The sequence below is a fragment of the Marmota monax genome, unplaced genomic scaffold (assembly GCF_021218885.2).
Source record: "Marmota monax isolate L192 unplaced genomic scaffold, Marmota_monax_Labrador192_F-V1.1 WCK01_AAM20220418_F8-fsc00010, whole genome shotgun sequence".
NCBI lineage: Eukaryota > Metazoa > Chordata > Mammalia > Rodentia > Sciuridae > Marmota > Marmota monax.
The window spans coordinates 18,729,323-18,749,612 of NW_026692321.1; the positions used below are offsets into that span (position 1 = coordinate 18,729,323).

The window sequence follows — 20,290 nt, forward strand, 5'->3', positions numbered from 1 at the left end:
AAGAAAGAATTACATCCTGAGGGCTAGCGCTCTTGGGTATCCCCTGGAGAAGCAGTTCATAGAGATCGGGCACCTGCAAGACAGACAGCCTGACATGCAGGTTCCTAGTAGCATCTGCCCGGGTAGTGAGCGGCTGGCCTTTCCCATAGCCTCTTAGGGGACCCACAGAGCACAGAGGGCAGGAGCCCAGGGCACTTCGTTGGGTGTGGCAAGTGTGTGGTTTAGGCTCTGCAGGCAGGAAGTGCCCAGAAACTCTCTCTCAAGGGCTTCCTAATAGACAGGGGTCCTCAGCTCAGAGGAGACTGTGGGGCTATAGCCACAGAGCCAGAAGCTCCGGACCCAGAATGATCTCATGTCCCTCCCTCTACTGGAATGGGAAATTGGGAGGGTCTGAGCAGGGGTCCCCTCCCATTCCACATCTGGAACCCCACTCACAAGAGATGGGGAGAAGGCCAGATAGAAACAGGTGCTGGGTGAGGGTGTACACTCTGCCTAGCTGGACTTTGGATAACCAAAATGGCCCCAGGGCTTGGAGAGCTGCTCAATGCTGTTGGAGGATGGTATCAGGGGGATTTGACAGGTGGGAGGCAATGACTGTTTAAGTTTCCTTTTTATACCCTTTCCAATTCAGACTGCTCCATAAGCCAGTAGTACACAATAACAGTGATAGTAGTAATTGTTGCCATTTATAGAGAGCTTTTCATTGTGTGGGGGTCTGAAGTCTGCGTGCACTAATTCGTTTACAACAGCCCAAGAGGCCAATAGTACCTTCTCTGTTTTATGGACAGGCAAGCTGAGGCTCAGGGAAATGGTATGATGTGGAGACGGCTAATAGCTGAGGGCGCTGGGGAGATGGCTTCTTCAAGCCCAGGCTGCAGGCTTGCCATTTCCAAAGTTGGGCTTTCCTCTTGCAGACTGGAGGGGACTTGGAGGGTTGGGGGCACACTGGGCTGGTCTGGCAGGTGTGTGCAGGCCTGTTTCAGGAAGATGGCCTTCCTGTCACCTCCCTTCAGGACTGGCCAGTCCTGGGGGTGCTGGTATGGGCATGAGAGGGAGGAAGAGGCAGAGGAGGGAGGGTCCTGGGGTGTGGTGGGAGGTGGTGGAGGGGAGCGGGAGAGCTGGGAGGCCTCCCGGGCCTCATTAAGAAGCTCGGGCTCCCGCTGTCTGGTGCCTCTGGCATAATGAGGCGGCTTGGATGGGGCTGCTGGGAAATAAGGCGGCTCTGGAAAGCCCAGCTCATTAGCTCTAGGCGAGGGGAGAGTGCTGGGGAGCCACCGAGACTGGGCTCTTGGAATGAAGCGGGCAGGCCTATTGATCCACCCCAGGGGCTGCTGGTGGGATTCGGTGTTGAAGGAGAGAAGGAACAGGAGGGAGCCGAGATGTGGGAGGAAATGGCACCAGGGAGGGAGAGCGGCTTAACTAGGTTAATGTCAGGGCGTCAGGAGAGTCATTCCCAGGAAACTCGATGGACTGAGCCAAGGGGTTGGCAAAGGGAGCTCCTGGGGTCTCTGCTGGCCCACTGCTGGGCGCAGTTCAGCTGGTGGGGACCCAAGGGCCCAACCATAGGCCAGCTGGCCAAGTGGACATGGGGTCAGTAGCCATCTCCCTATTTTTTACCTACACTATTCTTTCTGCTCATTTCTCTATTTTCCCTCTCTCTCTCTCTCTTTTCTTCTTCTGCCTTTTCTACTCAGCACATCCATTTTGTCTTACATCCGCTTCTCTCTTTCTCTCCCTCTTGGCGGTTCCCACTCCTAACTGTATTTTTGGACTAAGATAAATATCTACCTCACCTCTGTTGAAAGAACCAAATGCAATCACAGGTGACAGGACTCTGTAAATAACATGAAACTGTGGAGATGGAGGCATTATTTGTTTGGTTTTGTTTTTTCCCGTGGGACCTCTATACATGTCCGGCCCATCTCCCTGGTCCTTCCTCTCCCTCACTCTCTGACTCTTCATCTGCCATGGCCTGTCAGTTTTTCCTGTCTCTCTCTCTTCTTGCTCTTCTCATCTGATTTCATTTCTCATTGTCTTGTTGTGCTACCCACTGGGGTGGTGTGTCCATACATGGCAGAGAATGAACAGGACGAGGTGGGAAGTTTGGGGCTTTGGGACCTCAGGGGGGAGCCTGGTTCACTGCACCCCTCCCCTGACAATGCTATTTAACCCCTGAACCACTTGATTGAAGGGAAAGGGCTTTTGAAGGAAGGTCTCCAGAAGGTCTACCCAGAACACCATGCACTGGTGACATGGCTCATAGCAACACAGCAAAGATGCAGGAAAGGGAGGAGCCCAAAGGCGCAATGCTGGCTGGTGGCAGAGGGTGGGACTGGAACCCAAGTCTCTAGAGCTTGGCCGGGGCGTATTCCACTCTGCTGGGCCTTCTCCTGAGGCTAACTCAGAGGCCTGCGATTCTGGCCATCCTTCTAGGTTGTCAGCCGTAACACAACATTTGCTTATTCAGGGCTGACCAGGCACTGGCTATGCACTTTACACATGTTATATAATCAAACCCCCACTTTACAGATAAGGAAACCAGGGCCCAGTGCGGATTTGCCTAAAGTAAGAGACCATACAGCTTAGTTGTTAAGACAAGATCCAGGCTACCCGGGTTCAAGTCCTGGCTCTGCCACTTAGCAGCTCTGTGATCTTGAGCAGCTTTCCTTGCCTCCTAGTGTCCTCATTTGTAAAACAGGTGAGAGTGTCACCTAACCCTGGGCACAGGGGAAACCCTGAAGGACCCGTGTCTGTGGTACTCTCTAGGATGTCTCCCTGTGTCCTAGGTTGGCCCCATGACTGACTTTCGCCAACAGAACATGGCAGAGGTGATATTGTGTGGCTCTTAGAATTCCATTTTCACCCTCTTAGAAGACAGTGGCATGTAAAGAAGCCTAGGCTGTCCTGTTGGAGGGAGGCCATGTGGAGATAGAGTCCCTAGAGGATGAGGCCATGAGGTGGAGACCCAAAGTGTCATCCCTAGATGACAGCAGCACCCATGGAACTCCAGCTGAACAACCATCCAGTTCAAACCGACCAACACAGGATCCTAAGCAATACTCACACTGAGATTGTGTCAGTCATGGTTTAGGGTGGTTCATTACACAGCACTAGGTAATGATGACATCACCCTATGCTCTCTTGTGGCTCTAAGTATCAGACTATGTCAAGGACACTTGTCACCAGAGGCAGAGCTTGGCTCCATGCTCCAGGCCTGGCTTCCCCATGCACCAGTTCTCTTGCTCCTCTCCTTCCACTGGCTTTGAGAACTCCAGGGACAGCCTTGACTGTCACTCTCGGGGCAGTCAGAGCAGAAGCAGAGCTAAAACCCAGGTTTTAGTCGGGTTCACTGGGGTCTCCCCACACTCATTGCAGGACCCAGCCCATAGTAGGTGCTCTGCAAACAGGTCTCAAATGACAGACCCAACTGCAGTGCTGCTCCTTACTTGTGGAGTGCACTTCAGCAGATTAGTGCTCCTCTCTAAAGTGTGATGGCAACCGAATGCACTTCTTGGGGTAACCATGAGGCTGGCCAGGCACTCAGCACAGACCTGGCACATGGTAAGTTCCCAGTTAACAGAGCAGCTTATTATAATGGCTGAGATCATGATGGTCATTCCAGAAACTGGAGCTAGGCTTGGCTTCTTGGTGACAGACATGGCCCAGTTGCAGGTTTGTGGGTCCAGGGGCCACTTCTCCAGCCTGGGCAGCCCCAGCATGATTCTGTGGTCAGAGCTGAGGATGGTATATTCTATTTTGGAGGATTCCCTGAAAACGGATGGCCTTGAGACTGGGCCAAAGAAACCCAGCATGTCATCTAAGACCCCTCTCCATCTCAGACCCAGGACATGTGCCTGGTATTGCCAGAGGACCAGGTAGCAGCTAAGCTAAACACTGGGGCTCCAGATGTTGCAAGCCGGTGAGCCACATGTTTACTGGGCCACATGTTTACTGAGCACCTTCTGTATACCAGGTCCTGCGCATGATACCTTGTGGGATGTAGGGATGCAGGGGTGATTCTTAGTCTTGGGAATGCTTCTGGATAGTTCTGGAGACAGACACTAACCTGAAATAGTAGTCTGCAATAGTACCTTTGACAGGAGTAGGGAGGTGGGTATTAGGGTAGTGGGAGGGAAAGAGGATCTCTGCCAGGAGAGGTCTCAGGAGCCCTTCAAGTGTCCAGTCATGACCCAGTTCACCAGCTCCAGGCTTAGCCCTGACCTGACTGGTGCTGGCTGGGGTGCAGGGTTCCACTTCCTATCAGCCCCAGGGATCTGAGGCTGTGCAGAGAGATGTCCCTGATGTGCGTGGAGAATGACCTGGCTTGTGCCCAGCTCGATCACTGACTAGTCCTGGAGTTGTCCTCAGCCAGCAAGACAGCATCTTTAAGGGATTGTCTTCTGTTTACGGGTGGTACGAATATGTGCTGCAAAGACACAGGGTGTGATTGAAACAGACAGCCCTGGGAGCTGAAAGGCCTGGGTTCAAGTTCCAGTCTGCTTGTCCTTCAGCTGTCATGGGCAGCTCATTTCATCCCTCTAGACCTGTTTCTTCCACTGTGGAACAAAGGCTGTAAACTAGGTGGCCTCTAAGGCCCTTTTAAGCCATCATGTCTGTGCCTTGCCTATGTCTTATCTCACCAGGCCAAAGCTAAGAGCTTCTACATTCTACCAGCTCTGCTGAGCCCTGCAGACCTGAGCAGAGGCCTGGGGTGACAGGTGCCAGTCTAGTGGATGGCCAGGCTTTCCTTCATGCTTTTATTTGGGAATATTCTCCCAGACCCATGCTGGATGCCAGCCAATGATGAAAAGGCTGGCATATTGCTGCCCCTAGAGAGCTTACAGCCCACAATTTCCATGAGCAGAAGTGGGCGGATGGGGCCAGGTCCCCTCCTCTGCCACCCCGAGGCTGAGGTTATCTCCTTCTCCTGGACTCAGAAGGCCCATGGTTCATCTCTATCTGTACTAGGCCTATCTTCCCACTAGGATGTGCTCCTTGGGGTAGAACTGAGTCTTGTCCATTTTGCAAATGTCCCTAGGCTCTGGAATAAGATAAACTTGGACTGAAATCCTGGTGTGGTTCCTTATGACCTGGATGATGGCCACTTGGTGAATTCTAGTGAGTATAATGCTCTGGCAAAGCTCTCAGCCCTACTTGGCACTTACTAGATGCTCAGTAAATAGCAGGGGTTCTTATTATTCTTGCTCAAGTACTATTGTTAATCTGGCCTCTCCTGTGGGGTCTGGTCCACACAAGGTCTGTGTTAGTGCCAAACCAGACCAGCTTGAGGTGAACTAAGCATGGCTGCACCTGCTCTCCTGGGCTACAAAGGCTGGGCCTCCCTCCCTCTTGGTTTCTCCAGAGTTGTAGGTTAAATGGAGGCTCTCAGGTTTCCAGCCTCTGGGAAAGGGGACACCACCCAGGCTCTCTTTCCACCCACTATTGCAGGAGCATTGTCTTTCTTCCAGCCACCTCCTGCCCACTCAGGTTGCTTAGCCCCATAACAACCCTCACCCTCGTCTGAGCAGAGGAGGGGACCTTTTCCAGGCTTTTCCTGGAACCCCTGACAGGCCAATTCTTCTAGGGGGCAGTCAGGGAGGATAGGATTGCCCACCTGCTGTATCCTGAGAAGGCTTCGAATCTAATCTCAGTGTGGACTTAGAATCCCAGCTTGGCCATTTCCACTCTGTCACCTTGTAAAGGACCTTCTCTCTGAGCCTGAGTGTCATCGCCTGTGAATTCGTGTGGGTACTGGATAGAAGAATGGCTCAGAAAGCAGCAGGGGGCTGCTGCAGGTGGGGCTGTCTCAGTCTTCCCAGGAGGGAAGGGTGGGAAGGCTTCGTCAGTGCATCTGTCACAGCTCCCCGGCCCCTGCTCCTCCTGGTGGTCTCTACACACTGCCCTGGAGGCGGCCCCATTCCTAAGTTCCTGTGGAACCCACTTCTGAATCCAGAGTGTCTCTACGCTGGGGCTGGCACCCTTAGTTGCTCAGACATGGTCCCATGCAGAGACTCAGGGACAGCAGAGACAGTCTCCACCTGATCTGGGCTGGGCAAGAAGGACACGGTGATTAACTCTGGATGTCATGTTTATCTGTGGCTCAGGTATCCCGGGTACAGTGCATGGAAAGGGGTGGCGGTGCCCTTGGAAGGGGCATCAGGTTGCTTGCTGGCTGGAGCCGGGGCTGACCTGTCCCCTGGGAGTCTCAGAAGGAGGAAGTTGGATGCTACACCTGGCTGATGAGGCCGGGAGAGGCAGGCCCGCGGGGAGCTGGGCCAAGCTGGTGCATCTTCACCAACACGCTGTTCCCCTCTCTGGGGCCCTCACTGAGGAAAACAGGAGAGGAAGGGAGTGGGCAAGTTGTGTAATGGGGCAAGCCCGAGGCCTCCTGCAGGCTGGCTTAGTAGGCAGTGATGGGTCCTTCATCACAAGATCCCTCCTTCCGTTCGTCATCTCAGAGAGACTTCAGACCCATCCTTAGTAGCTTTTGACAATGTACCTGCGGCTGAAAGCCATGTTGAAAGTCAGGATGGGGAGAGGCAAGGACAGAAGCCTCCCTTAGCTCTGGTGATTCACTTTAAACAAGGAATCCAACGGTCCCTGGGGCTGTACCCATTTGGAAAACAGTGGTATCTGTGCCCCTGGCTGCTCCTGAGCCCAAGTGAGAAGGTCAAGGCCTTGCTTTCCCTTCAACCAGCTCTGGGCCTGTGGGCACAACTGCACTGTGTGCTTGGGCCCAAGGGCAGAGAGACAGTTAGTTCTGCATGGCCCCTCAGCCTGGAGCCTCAAGTCTGCCATGAGGTCCTTCTCTGCCCTAACAGAGCCAGGTGTGTGAGGCAAAGCCAGGAAGAAGGGGTCAGTTATTTGGGGGTCATCTGAAGCTTCTGGATTACTACAACATGGTGACTTAGGACTGTTTGTTGGCTTTTGCCCCATAGTTACTCTGCAGAAATCACAGTAGCAGAGGGAGATATGGATTCTAGGAAGTAATAAACAGATGAGAGAGTGTGGAAACCCAGGAGACCCAGGCTAAGCTTGTGTCTGAGGTTGACTGGGGGCTATCTGGTGAGGGGCAGAGGTGCAGGGAAGGTCAGGGTGGGACTAGGTGGAGGAAAGCTCTGTAGGAGGAAAGTTCCCTCTCCCCTCTCCCTGGCATTCCCTCGGATCACTGCTGCCCCTCCCTTCATTGATAAAATGGTGGCAAAAGTCCTGCTGGGGTGAGAACAAAGATAGGTACTGACTGACCAGTAGCTCTCACCTGCTCTTAGTGAACTCCCAGGGCAGGTGGTTAACAATCTAGACTGTCTTCTGTCAACAAAGTCTCCCTTAAAGAGTTCAGAGAGGAGACTCTGACTTTGGTAGAGGGACTCATGGTTCTGGGGTGACTGGGGCTCCCATCCTGGTGCTCACACCCTCTTTCTCTTCAACCCAAAGGACTCACAGAGACCCGTGTCCAAAGCTTGTCACCAGACCTGACGTGGTGAACTGTTAGAGCAAAGTAGAGAGACTTGGCGAGCTTATCTCCTACAGAAGAAAGATGGCATAGAGTCCTTACCAATAGCAGCCTGCGGGAGGAAGCGGGCCACCAAGAAATATGTTGGCGATATAAAATGAGGACCAGGAATATAATATTAACGTGCTTATGTGAAAGAGCAAGTTTGTAAACTGGAAGATCAACTTGAAGGGCTTCCTCAGAAGACATCAGGAAAGAATTGAGAAACAACAATAGAGCTCAGAGATGTAGCCGCTGGAAGTTAGAAGAACTGACATCTGACAATGCAGGTGGCAGAGGAGAGAAAAAATTGAATAAAAGAATGAAAAGAATATTGAAAAAAAGTGGAGATAGAATTTTCTATAATAAATGGAAGATAAAAGGCTAGATATTTGGAAGGGCTCACTAATAAGGCAAGACAGGAACAATGAGGAAAACCTGAAGATGTAGAAGAGTTTAATGATACCAAAGATTAAAAAATTATACACTTATCTATTATATTAAATAAATTGTATGTAGAATTATATCGTAACAAAGTTACAAGCATCAGGCAGCCATCAGACTTCTCAGCCACATGGAATCATACTTTGAAAATTGTGAAGAACTTTGAACCTAGAATTTTACATCTAGTGAAACTCTCAAGCTTGAGAAAATAAGAAAAAATTTACAGATCTTTTGGGCATGGGTCTCTGTGAGTCCTTTGGGTTGAAGAGAAGAGTGGGTGTGAGCACTTTAGAAGGCGTGCTACAAAATGACCCAAATCATAAACGCTTCTGGGAGAAATACTCAAATGAGAATCAAATCCAAGAGAAGCTTCCAGAGATCTGAGCAGTAAAGGGATCAGAACTTGGTGAAGACTGTTATCTTAAGGAAGAAAAAACAAAGATGGGACGAATAAAAGAAAAGGAGGCCACACAGCATAAGAACTTAGAATCAAAATTCTAACCTAGACAAGATCAGCATGAGAGATGGCCTGAAGTGGGGAAATCAAGGAGATGAATGAACTATGGGAGAAAAGGGCCAATAACTAATAGAAACAATAAATATTTTAAAATAATTTCAAAATTTTTTGATCTTATACAATTTAATTAATTTGAAAACCCAAATGAAATTTAAAATGCCCAGAAAAATATAAAAATGACAAGTTGATGCAAGAAGAAATAGATACATCAAAAAAGGAGACAAAAGAGCTTTTCTCTCAAAAAAGTCCAGCCTTAGATGTTTTTACATTTGAATCTTCCAAAATGTCAAGAAGAAGAATTCCTCTTATGAGTTGTTCCAGAAATTCTGGAATACTGTGAAACTTTTCTGCAAAAATTCTAAGTAAAAATATTTGTTAACTGGATTTAACAGTGTGTTAGAAACTAATACATTACAAAATGTACTAAAGGAGTGAAATTGTGATCATCTCAATCGTTCAGGAAAATACTTTGATAAGGTTTGATGATGTTTTATGATGAAAACTCTTAGTGAACTAGTAAGACAAGATTAGATATTAAAACTCTACTATAATAATTTCATTTAGTGATCAAACTTTAGATGCATTTATATTCTTTCATTTCAAGAACACATTGCTGTTTAATATAGCACTAGAGATCATGTCCAAGGTTCTACAGAAAGATAAGAAAGCTCGGGGCGGGGGTGGTAAAGATCAGATGGGAGGAGACAAAACACTTCTTTTGTAGATCATATGATACATCATGTGCTTAAGAAAAGCAGAATCAATAAACAAATTATTAGAATCAGTAGGAGTTCAGCAAGGTTTCCAGAAAAAAAGAGCAGGATTTAGAAAAAAGTTGAAAGCATTTCTCTATGCCAGCAATAATCAACTTTAAAAAAAAGTAATAAAAGTAAAGATAACCATTCACAATATCATCAAAACCATAAAGTATCTAGGAACTAATCAAGATGACATAAAATTTCTATATAGAAAACTCAAAATGATAATAAAGCCTGATAGGTCATTTGAATAGAAGATTTAATATTACAAACACCCAACAGCATCCTAAGTTAATTTTTCAGTTCAATGCAATCTCAATCAAAATCCCAGCTGGCTTTTGGAAGAACTTGATAAACTTACTTTAAAATTTATCCAGAAGAATAAAGGTCCACATATAGGACAACTTTAAAAAAATAGAAAAGTAAGAAAATACAACTTGCTTCACTAGATATTACCCTATACACGGAAGAGCCATATTTATGAGGGCATATTGGCAAAGATCCAGAGTAGATTGTAGACTAATGGGATAGGGCAGGAGGCTCAGACCCAGGCCTCCAGAGACAGTAAGTGGAGAGAAGGTGATGGTTTAGTAAGCTGATGTTAGGAAAAGCAATTTCTTAAATGAAGAAAAATAAAACTGGACCTCTATCTAACACCAAATGGAAGAGATGTAAGTGTACAATCAGAAAATGTTGTAGAATCAGTAACATGTGGGAGGGGGAAAGACTTCATAAAAACTGGAAAACATTAAGGGTTAAAGACTTTTGGTCAATGAGGAGCCCCATAGACCTAGTCCATAGACAGATGACAGACTGGGAGAAAGTATTTTCAGTATTTAAACCAACGGGGGTTGATGTCTGGAACATACAAAGCAGACTTGCTATCCAATAAGAAAAAGACAAACACCCCAATCAGGAAAAGGGCAGAGAACATGGACAATTTAGAAAAGAGGAAACTAAAAAGGCTAAAGGCATATCAAGAGATGCTCAACTCCATCAGTAATCAGAGAAATGTAAATTAAAACAACAATGAGATATCACCGTTGGCCTGGTGAAAATCAGGAATCCAGGCCCAGGAATCTGTATGCTCCATAGGTAGAAGCACAGGCAGTGGATGTGCTGGGTCAAATTAAGTGCATGCAAACTCTGAGAGCCAGCAATTGCAGATCCTGGTGTACATCCCAGAGAGATGCTCACACAGGTGCAAAAGACATGTGTGTGAGAAAATTCATTTCTGGTGGGGGAGAGTTGGAGGCCAACTGGGGTCCCTCCCTGATGAAGTGGGCAGGTGAGATATGTGTAGGGTGGCCAACTCATTCTGCTTTTCCCAGAACTTTCCCAGTTTCAGCAGTAAAAGTCTGTGTCTCGGGAACCCTCTCAGTCTCAGGCAAACCAGGATGGTTTGTCACCATCCTGTGTTGGCTGTGTTCCATGGAACACTCTACAACACAGATGGAACTTAAAAATAGTACATGGTGGAAAAAGCAGGAAAGAAAATTAAATATTGAACACATCGCCATTTAAGTAAACAAACACATGCTCTATAAGACAACAGTACAGATCTTGCAAAAACCATAAGAAAACCAAAGATATGCATTCATATATTTGAGCAGTTGCATATGGAGGGAAAGATGGGGCTAAAAGAGAAGACATACATATGTACACGCAGAAGTGGGGCCTTGTGGGACCAACGAGACAGTGTCCCATAAACCGAGGCAAATGTTTTTATGTTCAACCCTGAATCCTGCAGTTCAAAAGAAAAGCAAGCTATCTCGGGGAAACACTGTGTTTGTGTGTCCCCCACTGTCTCCATCATAGGAAGCTTGTGGTGACCTAGGTGGGAACAGCATCTAGGCTCTTAGAAAGGGGTATAGTCTGCACGAGACTGGCCTTGTGGAAGCCCTGGTGGGGTTAGCCTGGGTCCTTCAAGGGCTCCAGGGAAACAGGGATACACTGACGAGGGACCCTTTGCTCTACCCCGTTGAGCCCTCAGCTCAGGTTCAGGCCTACATCCCTGTGGGCCCTTTCTTCAGAAAAAATGCACCAGTCACACAGTGGACCATTGATTTGTGCCTGGTCTGCCATTCTCTGCAGAATCATTCACACACAGGGGAGGATTCTCACTGAGGAGAAGAGGCTCCTCCACACCCTCCCACACCATTTCCTGCCAGGTAGCACTGAGGAGAGCTGAGGAGCTCTGTGCAAGCCACCCACCCAGGATTGGGGCCAGATGTATCCCTGAGGGCAGAGAGGGCAACTGCTCCCCTCTGGGCTCAGGGCTTCTGGAGAAGCCCGAGGAGAGGCCCCACACGGTGCCTACCTCATCGAAGTCAGCCACGTCCTCGCAGTTCTCCAGGACCCGGGAGTAGAAGGACTGCCCTGTGTGGGGGAGAGAGGGGACTCCAGTCAGACCTCAGCCCCAGAGTCATTGTAACAGCATTTGATGAAAAAAACCATGGTCATGAACTGCCGGACCGCAGGGCTATGCGGCTCTCCAGGATGAGGCGAGTCCCCATGTCACCTCTTCTCTGACCCTCAGCAGTCCTTAAGGTAGGCAGGTCAAAGGCCATTCGCTCCATTTTACAAATGGGATACTAAAATCCAGGAAGGCCAAGCTGGTCAGAATAGACATGGGAGTGGACCCCAGGGCTCTCTTCTCCCCTGGCCACTTCCCCAGGGATTCTCTTGACCTTCTTCTGCAGCCCCCCCCCCCACACACTGGCTGTCCCAGGCCCTGCTGCCCTAGCAGAAGCTTGGTCCAGGGAGTGGCAAGCTCCCTTCCTGCTGATGGGGGTCTGTGGAGCCCAGCCACCTTCTGTGACCTGGTCCCACCCAAACAAAGCCTGGGACAACTAGTCAAGTCCCAGACCTCTGTCCCCAGGGCCTCCTCCACCCCTTCCAGAGCCTCATCTCCCTTCCTTTTCTGTGAGCCTTTACAGAGAGGAGAGTCTCAGGTGACCTCTCTCTTTCCTGTGTTCGGTACCTGGTCCCTTCTTTTCCTGCTGGCACAAGTAATAGGGTGGGATGGATATACTGTCCCAGACCCCTGGCTGCCCCCACATCCATATGCCACCAAATAGGGCATGTTGGGTGTCAGAGGCTGTCCTCTTTTTGGCCTATCCAATCTGAACTGACCCAAGCTGCTGGGAAAACTAAATCAGGGGATAGTGGAGGGTGAACTAAGGGGCCTGAGGCAGCCATGTGTGGAGACCATCTCCTCCAGTTCACTTTGCAAAGCATTTACCCGCGGAGTCCCTGATGTACCGGGCCACATCCTGGGACTCAGGATAGAGGGATGGACAAATGCATAGGACCCTTTCCTCAGGGGGCCAAGAAGGGGAAGCCAGGGACCTCGAAGAGTCCCTAGTTCAATACTATACAATATATATCCCAAGATAAAAATTTTCACAAAATGCAGAAATGGTGCAGAGAGGGAGGATTAATACCTTTTTGGGGGGTGATTTGGAATAACATGAGAAGAGGCTATAATTTTTTATAAGGAGAAAACCAGAGGTGGGATAGGTTAAAAAGTTATTACTTAAAATTAATCTATTATTCTTTGAAATGACCCACAAATGAATAAATAACTAATAGCATGTATGGTTGGATCCTAGATGTTTTTTTAATCCTATTTTTTAAAAAACAACCAATTCTATGTATCTATTTTGTATGTGCTTAGAAAAAAAATTCCAACCATTAAAGTTCATCCTCCCTGGAGAGGGGGAGTGAAAAGATATTGTAAGCAGCGTACTTTGACCTTTTGTTTTTTATTTACTGGATATTATACATGGATTTAAAAAAAATATCATGCTTTACTCTTATAATTGAAAGAAAAACACTTTTAAGTTCCCACTAATCTAGACCAATAAATGGTCTGTTTTGTGAAAGAGCTGTCTCCAGATGGGGGTTAGGATGGGTTGCCATTGACGGGCAGGGCTGGGAATATAGGATGGATCTTGGTATGCATGCTCCCTCTCCACAGAAGACCTGGGAGACCTCATTTAACTAAGGAGCCCCTCTGACCCTCCCCTGAGATGGCGCCTTGGCTGGGTGTGGAAGGAGACTCAGCTAGGCTGTTCCCTCTAGGAACTGACTTTGCTCCCCAGTCTCATGAGGAAGGCAGGGTTGATGTTGGATTCACTGAAATAGTGATGTGGCAAATCTGAGTGTGTGTGTGTGGTGGTGGGGGGCTGGGGTGGGGGCAGGTGGGGAAGGATTGCATCTGAGATAATTAGAAGCTATAAAGCAGAGTCATTTATACAGAAAATAGATACGAAGTAGAAAAGATGGAAAAGGAATAATCTTTAGTACTAGCCAGGGACAAAACAAAGAAAAAAAATCAAATAGAAAAATCTTAACAAGTTCCCTGCAAGGCAGCGGTCAGAGGAGAAGGAAACAGGAGAGATGGAGCCTGAGCTTCAACTGCTAATTTTCCCCGAAGGTGATATACACGATACAAATCGAGAATCAGGTGAGCCTAGTGGTGCATCAGGCTTCCCCAAGGACCTGCCGCTCTGAATAATCAAAGAGCTGTGCATCCTAGAAAGGTCTTAATGAGGCTCTGATATGGCTGTGCTCAAGGATGCAAAAAACAGCCAGGGGGAGATATAGTGGGGACCTCCAAGGCGGAGTCTGGTTCTAATGGGCTCCAAGCTAAGCATGAGGCTCAAACCCTCCACTGCTTGAGTATTTGCATAGCCTAATAGAAAGGAAGTCAAACACTGTGAAATTAGCCATTGCAGAATTCACATGTGGACTCTGTTTGAAAATGCGCTAACCTTCATTGGCTTAGGCACTAGAGATACAGATGTGAGTATTCAGCAAACGGAATGAGCTGAAATCTCTCTGTCTCTCTGTCTCTGTCTCTGTCTCTCTCTATACACACACACACACACACACATACATGTAAAGATTTGCTGAAACAAATCAATTATACAGAAAGAGTGGAAAGATCAACTTAAAAAAGCAAAACACTGTTAAACCTTTTTGAAGAGTCACTGTGTAGGAGGGTATGGACACACAGTGGCAGCATCACTTGGGTGGCCCTTTTGTCTTCACTGGCACAGAGCCAAGGGACCTCCATCATCTCTTTTCAGTTATCAGTAACCCCATCTTGTTTCAAGTTCTTTTCCACTTAACATCTACTCCATTTGACACTAGTCTTATTGGCATTTCAGTTTCATTTTGAATGGCTTTCAGACAAAACCATTAAAAATCCCAATATCCAATCAGCTTTCTTGCTATAGGGAAGATTGAGAATAAAGCTTGAAAGAAAATAGTCTCTTCCTTGCATGGAGAGGCTCTTGTGGATGGATCCAGGGAGAAAGTTAGATGGGAAATTGAACAGCATCCTTCCCTGAGAGGCCACTGCTCCCAGGGTAGATGAGCTGCTTGGTTTGGAACAAACTCTTCCCTGAGCCAATAAATGGGGTATACATTGCAGATCTGTGCTCCTAGTGTAATAAGTGCCATGACATGGATTATACCCATTCCCTATTGGAGAGGCTTAGGATTCCAAAGTTTAATAGAAGTAACTTTTATGTCATTCATCGTTTAAAAATGTCCACTGTAGCTGGGCTGCCAGCCCAATATTGGTTTCATAGGCTGAACAGCATGCTAGCTTCTTAGATGCTATGTACAAAATGTCCCACCTGCCCAAAAGAGCTCCCTCTTCCAGACAGCCTGCCCTGCTGGGGCCAGACCTTTGAGTAAAGACAGGCATGGAGGGACGCTGGCCCCTGTGCCTTTCCACAGCTAGCCATGGGTCTTCTCTGAGTCTATATCAGCCCTGCCAATTGCCCCAGTACAGGGGATCAACTGCTGCCTTTAAGAGCTTATTACAATCCAGAAAGTGGGGAGTGGTATGTCAGACATAGAAGAGGCTTATATACAGGGCAGAGTTTGGTGGTTGACATGTAAGAAGTATGAAGAGAGACGTGTGAAAAGAAGAAATGAATTTCCATCTGGTGGGCCAAGAAAGGCATTGTTGAGACACTGGACATGGGCACTGGAAGAGTAGACAGACTGTCAACATGCAGAGGGACTGGGGAGCAGACAGCAGGAAGGACTCCGGGTGGAGAGAAGAGTGTGTGTCGGTGTTCAAGTGTGGGGCAGGGGACAGAGCCCTGACACAGTGGGCCCTGGACAGTGAGTCCTGCTGGGAAGGGAGCAATGGAAGGGTCTGTCCGCAGGGAGTGGCCCGTGGAGGGAAGGAGAAAGTCTGAGGACGAATCCCAGCAACGTCATAGTTTTGCCAGCACCCAGCCATCTGGCCATCTTGCCAGCAGCGCCTGCTATTGCTGTTACCCTGTGTGAGCTGAGAAATAGCATACGACACTCCTTGAAACTCAGACCTGTCACTGGTACTTCCCTGCCTTATTTAAAATAGCAAAGCCTCATTGTGAACTGCACAAGGCGATGCTTCCCTCTTGTGAGGCTGTGTTCACCCCAGCACCTCCCCTCCCTGTGTTCAGGCACAGCAGTTCTCTGAGAAAGGGCCCACTGATCAGTCTGTTTCTCTTTCTCCCTCCCCTTCCCTCCCCTCCCCTCTTTTGTTAGTTCTGGGGATTGAACCCAGGGATGCTTAATCACTGATCCACATTTCCAGCCCTTTAAAAATATTTTCTCCAAGAGACAGGGTCTCTCTGAGTTACTCAGTGCTGGCTTTGAACTCCCAATCTCCTGCCTCAGCCTCCTGAGATGCTGGGAACCTGTTTCTTTTGAAGGCCAGTCACCCCCACTGAGCGCCAGGAAGCAGGGTGCAGGTATTCCTGCGTGCAGGGAGAAGAGCCAGGCCTAGTGCCTGGTGCCATGGCTCATGGCAGTCCTGGAGCTGACTGTCCAAACTTTGGGGTCTCAGAGTCATCATTTAAAATTAGGGGTAACCATCTTAGACCAGCTTTCTGTTCTGGGACCATTGATGATCAGCAAGAGGCTGTTTTTGAGAAAGTCTGAGTGAAACTTCAAGTCCCTTATGAGCAGAGGGGCCACAGGACAGAGGGTGTGGCTTGCAGGCTTCAGGGCCTGGTTTCAAATCCCAGCCCCACCACCTGCTAGCCCTTGAAGAAGTTATTTAACTTTCTTTGCCTTCGTCTCCTCATCCATAAATTGGAGAAAATGATAGAGCTTAAAATAGCGCCTGAGCAGAGTTGATTACTCAGGAAATAGCTGTTATTCTCTTACAGACTCCTGTCTTTCCCTTAGACCTTTAAGTTATGTGCTAAATATAAAAATGGTCTCCCCTAGTATGAATCACATCTGTAATGTATTTTTAGTATCATATAATCAGAAACAACGTTTTCTTCATGTTCTGTAACAGTTCAAGTTTTAAGGTATTTTAGTATGATTATCTCTTCTTAGTGGGTAAAATTTATATTCACAGATCTTAAGTGTATATTTTAATGAGTTTCAATAAATCATATATTATGTAATTACCACACCATCAAGATATAGAACATTTCCATTTCCCTCAGATATGCCCTTGGGCCCCTTTGCATTTAATTTCTGACACTCTCCACAGGTGACCACTTATCTGATTTCTGTCACCGAGGATTAGTTTCACCCGTCTTAAACTTCATACAAATGATACCCTACAGAATGTACTTTTTTATGTCTACCTCTTGTGGTCCAGGTAATGATTTCGCAATTCATTATATCGGTGCATACATATTGAGTTGTCCCTCAATATCTGATGGGTGTTCCTTAAACCAATTCCCCATGGATACTCAAATCTATGGATACTGTAGTACCTTATGCAAAATCTCCTAGTATCTGCATTTAACTTATACACATCCTCCATGTGCTTTATTATGTCATTTCCAGATGACTTGTGATACCCAATGCAATGTAAATGCGGTGTAAGTAGTTGTACTGCATTGTTTAGAAAAATGACAAAAAAAAATTTGTATGTGTTTCATACAGAGGAAATTTTCCCCTCAAACATTTTTAATCCTCAGTTCAATTAGTGGGTGTGGAATACATGGATATGGAGGGACAACTGGAAATCGTTGGTTTTTATTGTTGAGTGATATTCCTCAACTTGTTGATCCATTCTTCTGTTGGTAGACTTTTAGATTACTTTCCAAGTCGGGCTAATAGGAGTGGAGATGCTGTGAATATTCTTGTAAACATCTTTTTGTGGACTTGTGATTTTCTTTCTCATGAGGAAATACCTAAGAGCAAATGACTGGATCATAGGGCAGGTATCTGTTGAATTTTACAAGAAATTGCATTTTTAAGTGCTTATACGATTTTACAATCCTATCAGCAACGCAAAACAAGTTTCAACTGTTCAATGGTCTCATCAACATTTGGTTATTGTTATGTTTTTAAATTTTTAGCCATCTTAATGCATGTAGAATAGTATCTCAGTGTAATTTTTATTTTCATATCTCTACTGATAAATGATATTGACCACATCTTAATGTGGCTTTTTTTTGTCATTTGTATATCTTGTTCTATGAAGTATCTGTCCAAATCTTTTGCCTATTTAAAAAATTGTTCATTTGTCTTTATCAATTTGTGGGGGTTCTTTATATATTCTGGCTACAAGTTCTTTGTCACATAAATGTGAATATTTTCATTCTGTGTGTAGTTTGCCTTCCCATAAACGTCATACAAATGATACCCTACAGAATGTACTTTTTTATGTCTAGCTCTTGTATATTTTTGATGGATAGGAGGTTTTAATTATTAAAATATCCAATTTATCAATTTTTGGTGAAGTTTATTTCTTGTGTTTGATATTTTTTATATTTTCTTTAAGAATTTTTTGTCTAACTCAAGAATATAACAAAGGTATTCTATGTTTTCTTCTAGAAGCTTATAGTTTTTATGCTTAGTTCTATAATTTATTCTGAATTATTATTAATAATAATATGAGGTAGTATATGAATTTTAAACTCCTACCTCATATATATGTGTGTGTGTGTATATATATATATATATATATATATATGTGTGTGTATATATGTATACACACCACACACACACACACACACACAGAGTTCTTCTAGATATTTAACACCTTACATGAAAATCAATTATTGGATATTTATGAGATCAATTTCTGGACACTCTATTCTGTTCCATTGGTCTAAGTATCTATTCTTAGGCTAATGCCACACTGATCCTTATCATCATGTGCTTTGAATTTCCAACTCTTTCCTCCATTTTCAAGGTTGCTTTGGCTATCCTGTATCCTTTACATGTCCATACAAAGTTTTAAAATAGTTTTCAATTTCTATGAAGTAGCCTGTTATAATTTTTTTTGGTACTAAGGGGGTGCCTTACCACTGAGATATATCCCCAAGCCCTTTTTTATTTTTTTATGAAGCTGGCATTGAACTTGCAATCCTTCTGCCTCAGTCTTCTAAGTCGTTGTAATTACAGGCAGGCACCCATTGTACTCGGCACCTGTTGTGATTTTGCCTGGGATTGTATTCAATATATATAGCAGTTTATGGAGAATTTCCATCTTTACAATCCTGAATCTATCAATCAACAAGAAGAATGTATTTTCTTGTATTTTTTTCAGTATTTTGTTTCTAGTGTGGCGGTCTTTCACGTCTTTGACAAAACTTATTTTTGGATATTTTATAATTTTAAAAAATATTTTTTGTAGTTATAGATGGATAGATAGCATGCTGTTATTTTATTTGTGTATTTTTTTATGTGGTGCTGAGGATCGAACCCAGTGCCTCCCACGTGCAAGGCAAGTGCTCTGCCACTGAGCTACACCCTCAGCCCTATTTTATAATTTTTATGCTGTTATAAATGTAATTTTTTTAGTCTTTTAAAATTCTATAGTCCAACTGATGATTTTTTCCATAAAAATTAATTTTTGTTTTGATAATCATGTCTCTTAAAAGCTTACTACATTTACTCATTAGTTGTAGTAGTTTTTGGATATATTTTTTAATATAACTGATCAGGTTTTTTGTGTGTGTGTGTGAAAAAAGACAGTTTTACTTCTTTTTTCCCCTGTATTTTTTTTCTTATTGCAAGAATTCCAGCACAATATGATGAACAGAAGTGGTGAGAGAGGAAACTTTGCCTTGCCTGTGATCTTAATTTCTGGAGTTAGTATGATGTTGGGTTTTTTGTTTGTTTGTTTGTTTGTTTTTAGTCATCCTTCATACAATCAAAGAAGTCCCTTCTATTCCTAGTTTACTAAGATTTCTTTTCATGAATGAGTGTTGGATTTTTCAAATGCTTTCTCTGTATCTATAGATATAACCATGTGGATTTTCTCCTTTATTGTGTTACTATAGTGACACACTTTGATTAATTTTCTAATTTTTAAACTGGCCTTGCATTTGTAAGATAAAATTCACTTGTCATGATGTGTTGTCCTTTTCATAAATTGTTATTCAGTTGACTAATATTCTGTTAAAGATTTTTACATCTGTGTTTATGAGAGATGTTTAGCTCTGATTTTTTCATGTGTGGAAGATCTTTGTCAGGTTTGGATATCATAAAGTGATTTGGGAAGTTTCTTCCAACTTTATTTTATAAAGAGTTTTTGTGTAAGATTGGTATTACTATTCTTAAATATTTTCTAGGTTACATGAGTGAAACCTCTGTTATCTGAATTTTTTTTGGAAGGAAGTTTATTGTCATTCTTTATCCTTATTATTACAAATTCAATTTCTTTAATAGATATTGGGCTCTTTATAGTTTTCATTTCTTTTTGTGTCAGCTTTGGTAAGTTGTTTTTCAAAGGATTTGTCCATTTCATTTGAGTTGTGGAATTTAATGAGATAAAGTTATTTATAATATTCTCTTATTTTCTTTTTAATGTAATGATAGTCCCTCTTCCATTTTTGACATTGGTAATTTGTGTTTTCTTGCTTTTTTCTTGACCACTCTTGCTAGGGTTTTTATATTTTATTAATTTTTTTCAAAGAACCAGACTTTGGCTCTGTCAATTTTCTCTTTGTCTGTTTTCTATTTCCTTCCTTTTACTTTATTTGGGTCTAATTTGGGGAAATTGGGGGGGCATATTTATTTATTGAAATTAAACTCTCTCTTTTAAACTGTACAATTCAATGGTTTTTAAAGTATATTCACAGGGTTGTG

General features: G+C 44.9%; 1 protein-coding gene across 6 annotated transcripts in view; it reads right to left on the bottom strand.

The window, feature by feature from the left end:
• Positions 1-20,290, bottom strand: part of Otof (otoferlin) — a 197,738-nt gene that overhangs the window by 56,541 nt on the left and 120,907 nt on the right. For all 6 annotated transcript variants that reach the window (XM_058578424.1, XM_058578425.1, XM_058578423.1 and 3 more), the window contains one exon: positions 11,532-11,590. Coding sequence is in view for 5 of the 6 variants with exons in the window: in XM_058578425.1 (XP_058434408.1) it covers positions 11,532-11,590 (59 nt within the window). In the remaining variant the exon portion in view is untranslated. The remainder of the gene's footprint in view (positions 1-11,531; positions 11,591-20,290) is intronic.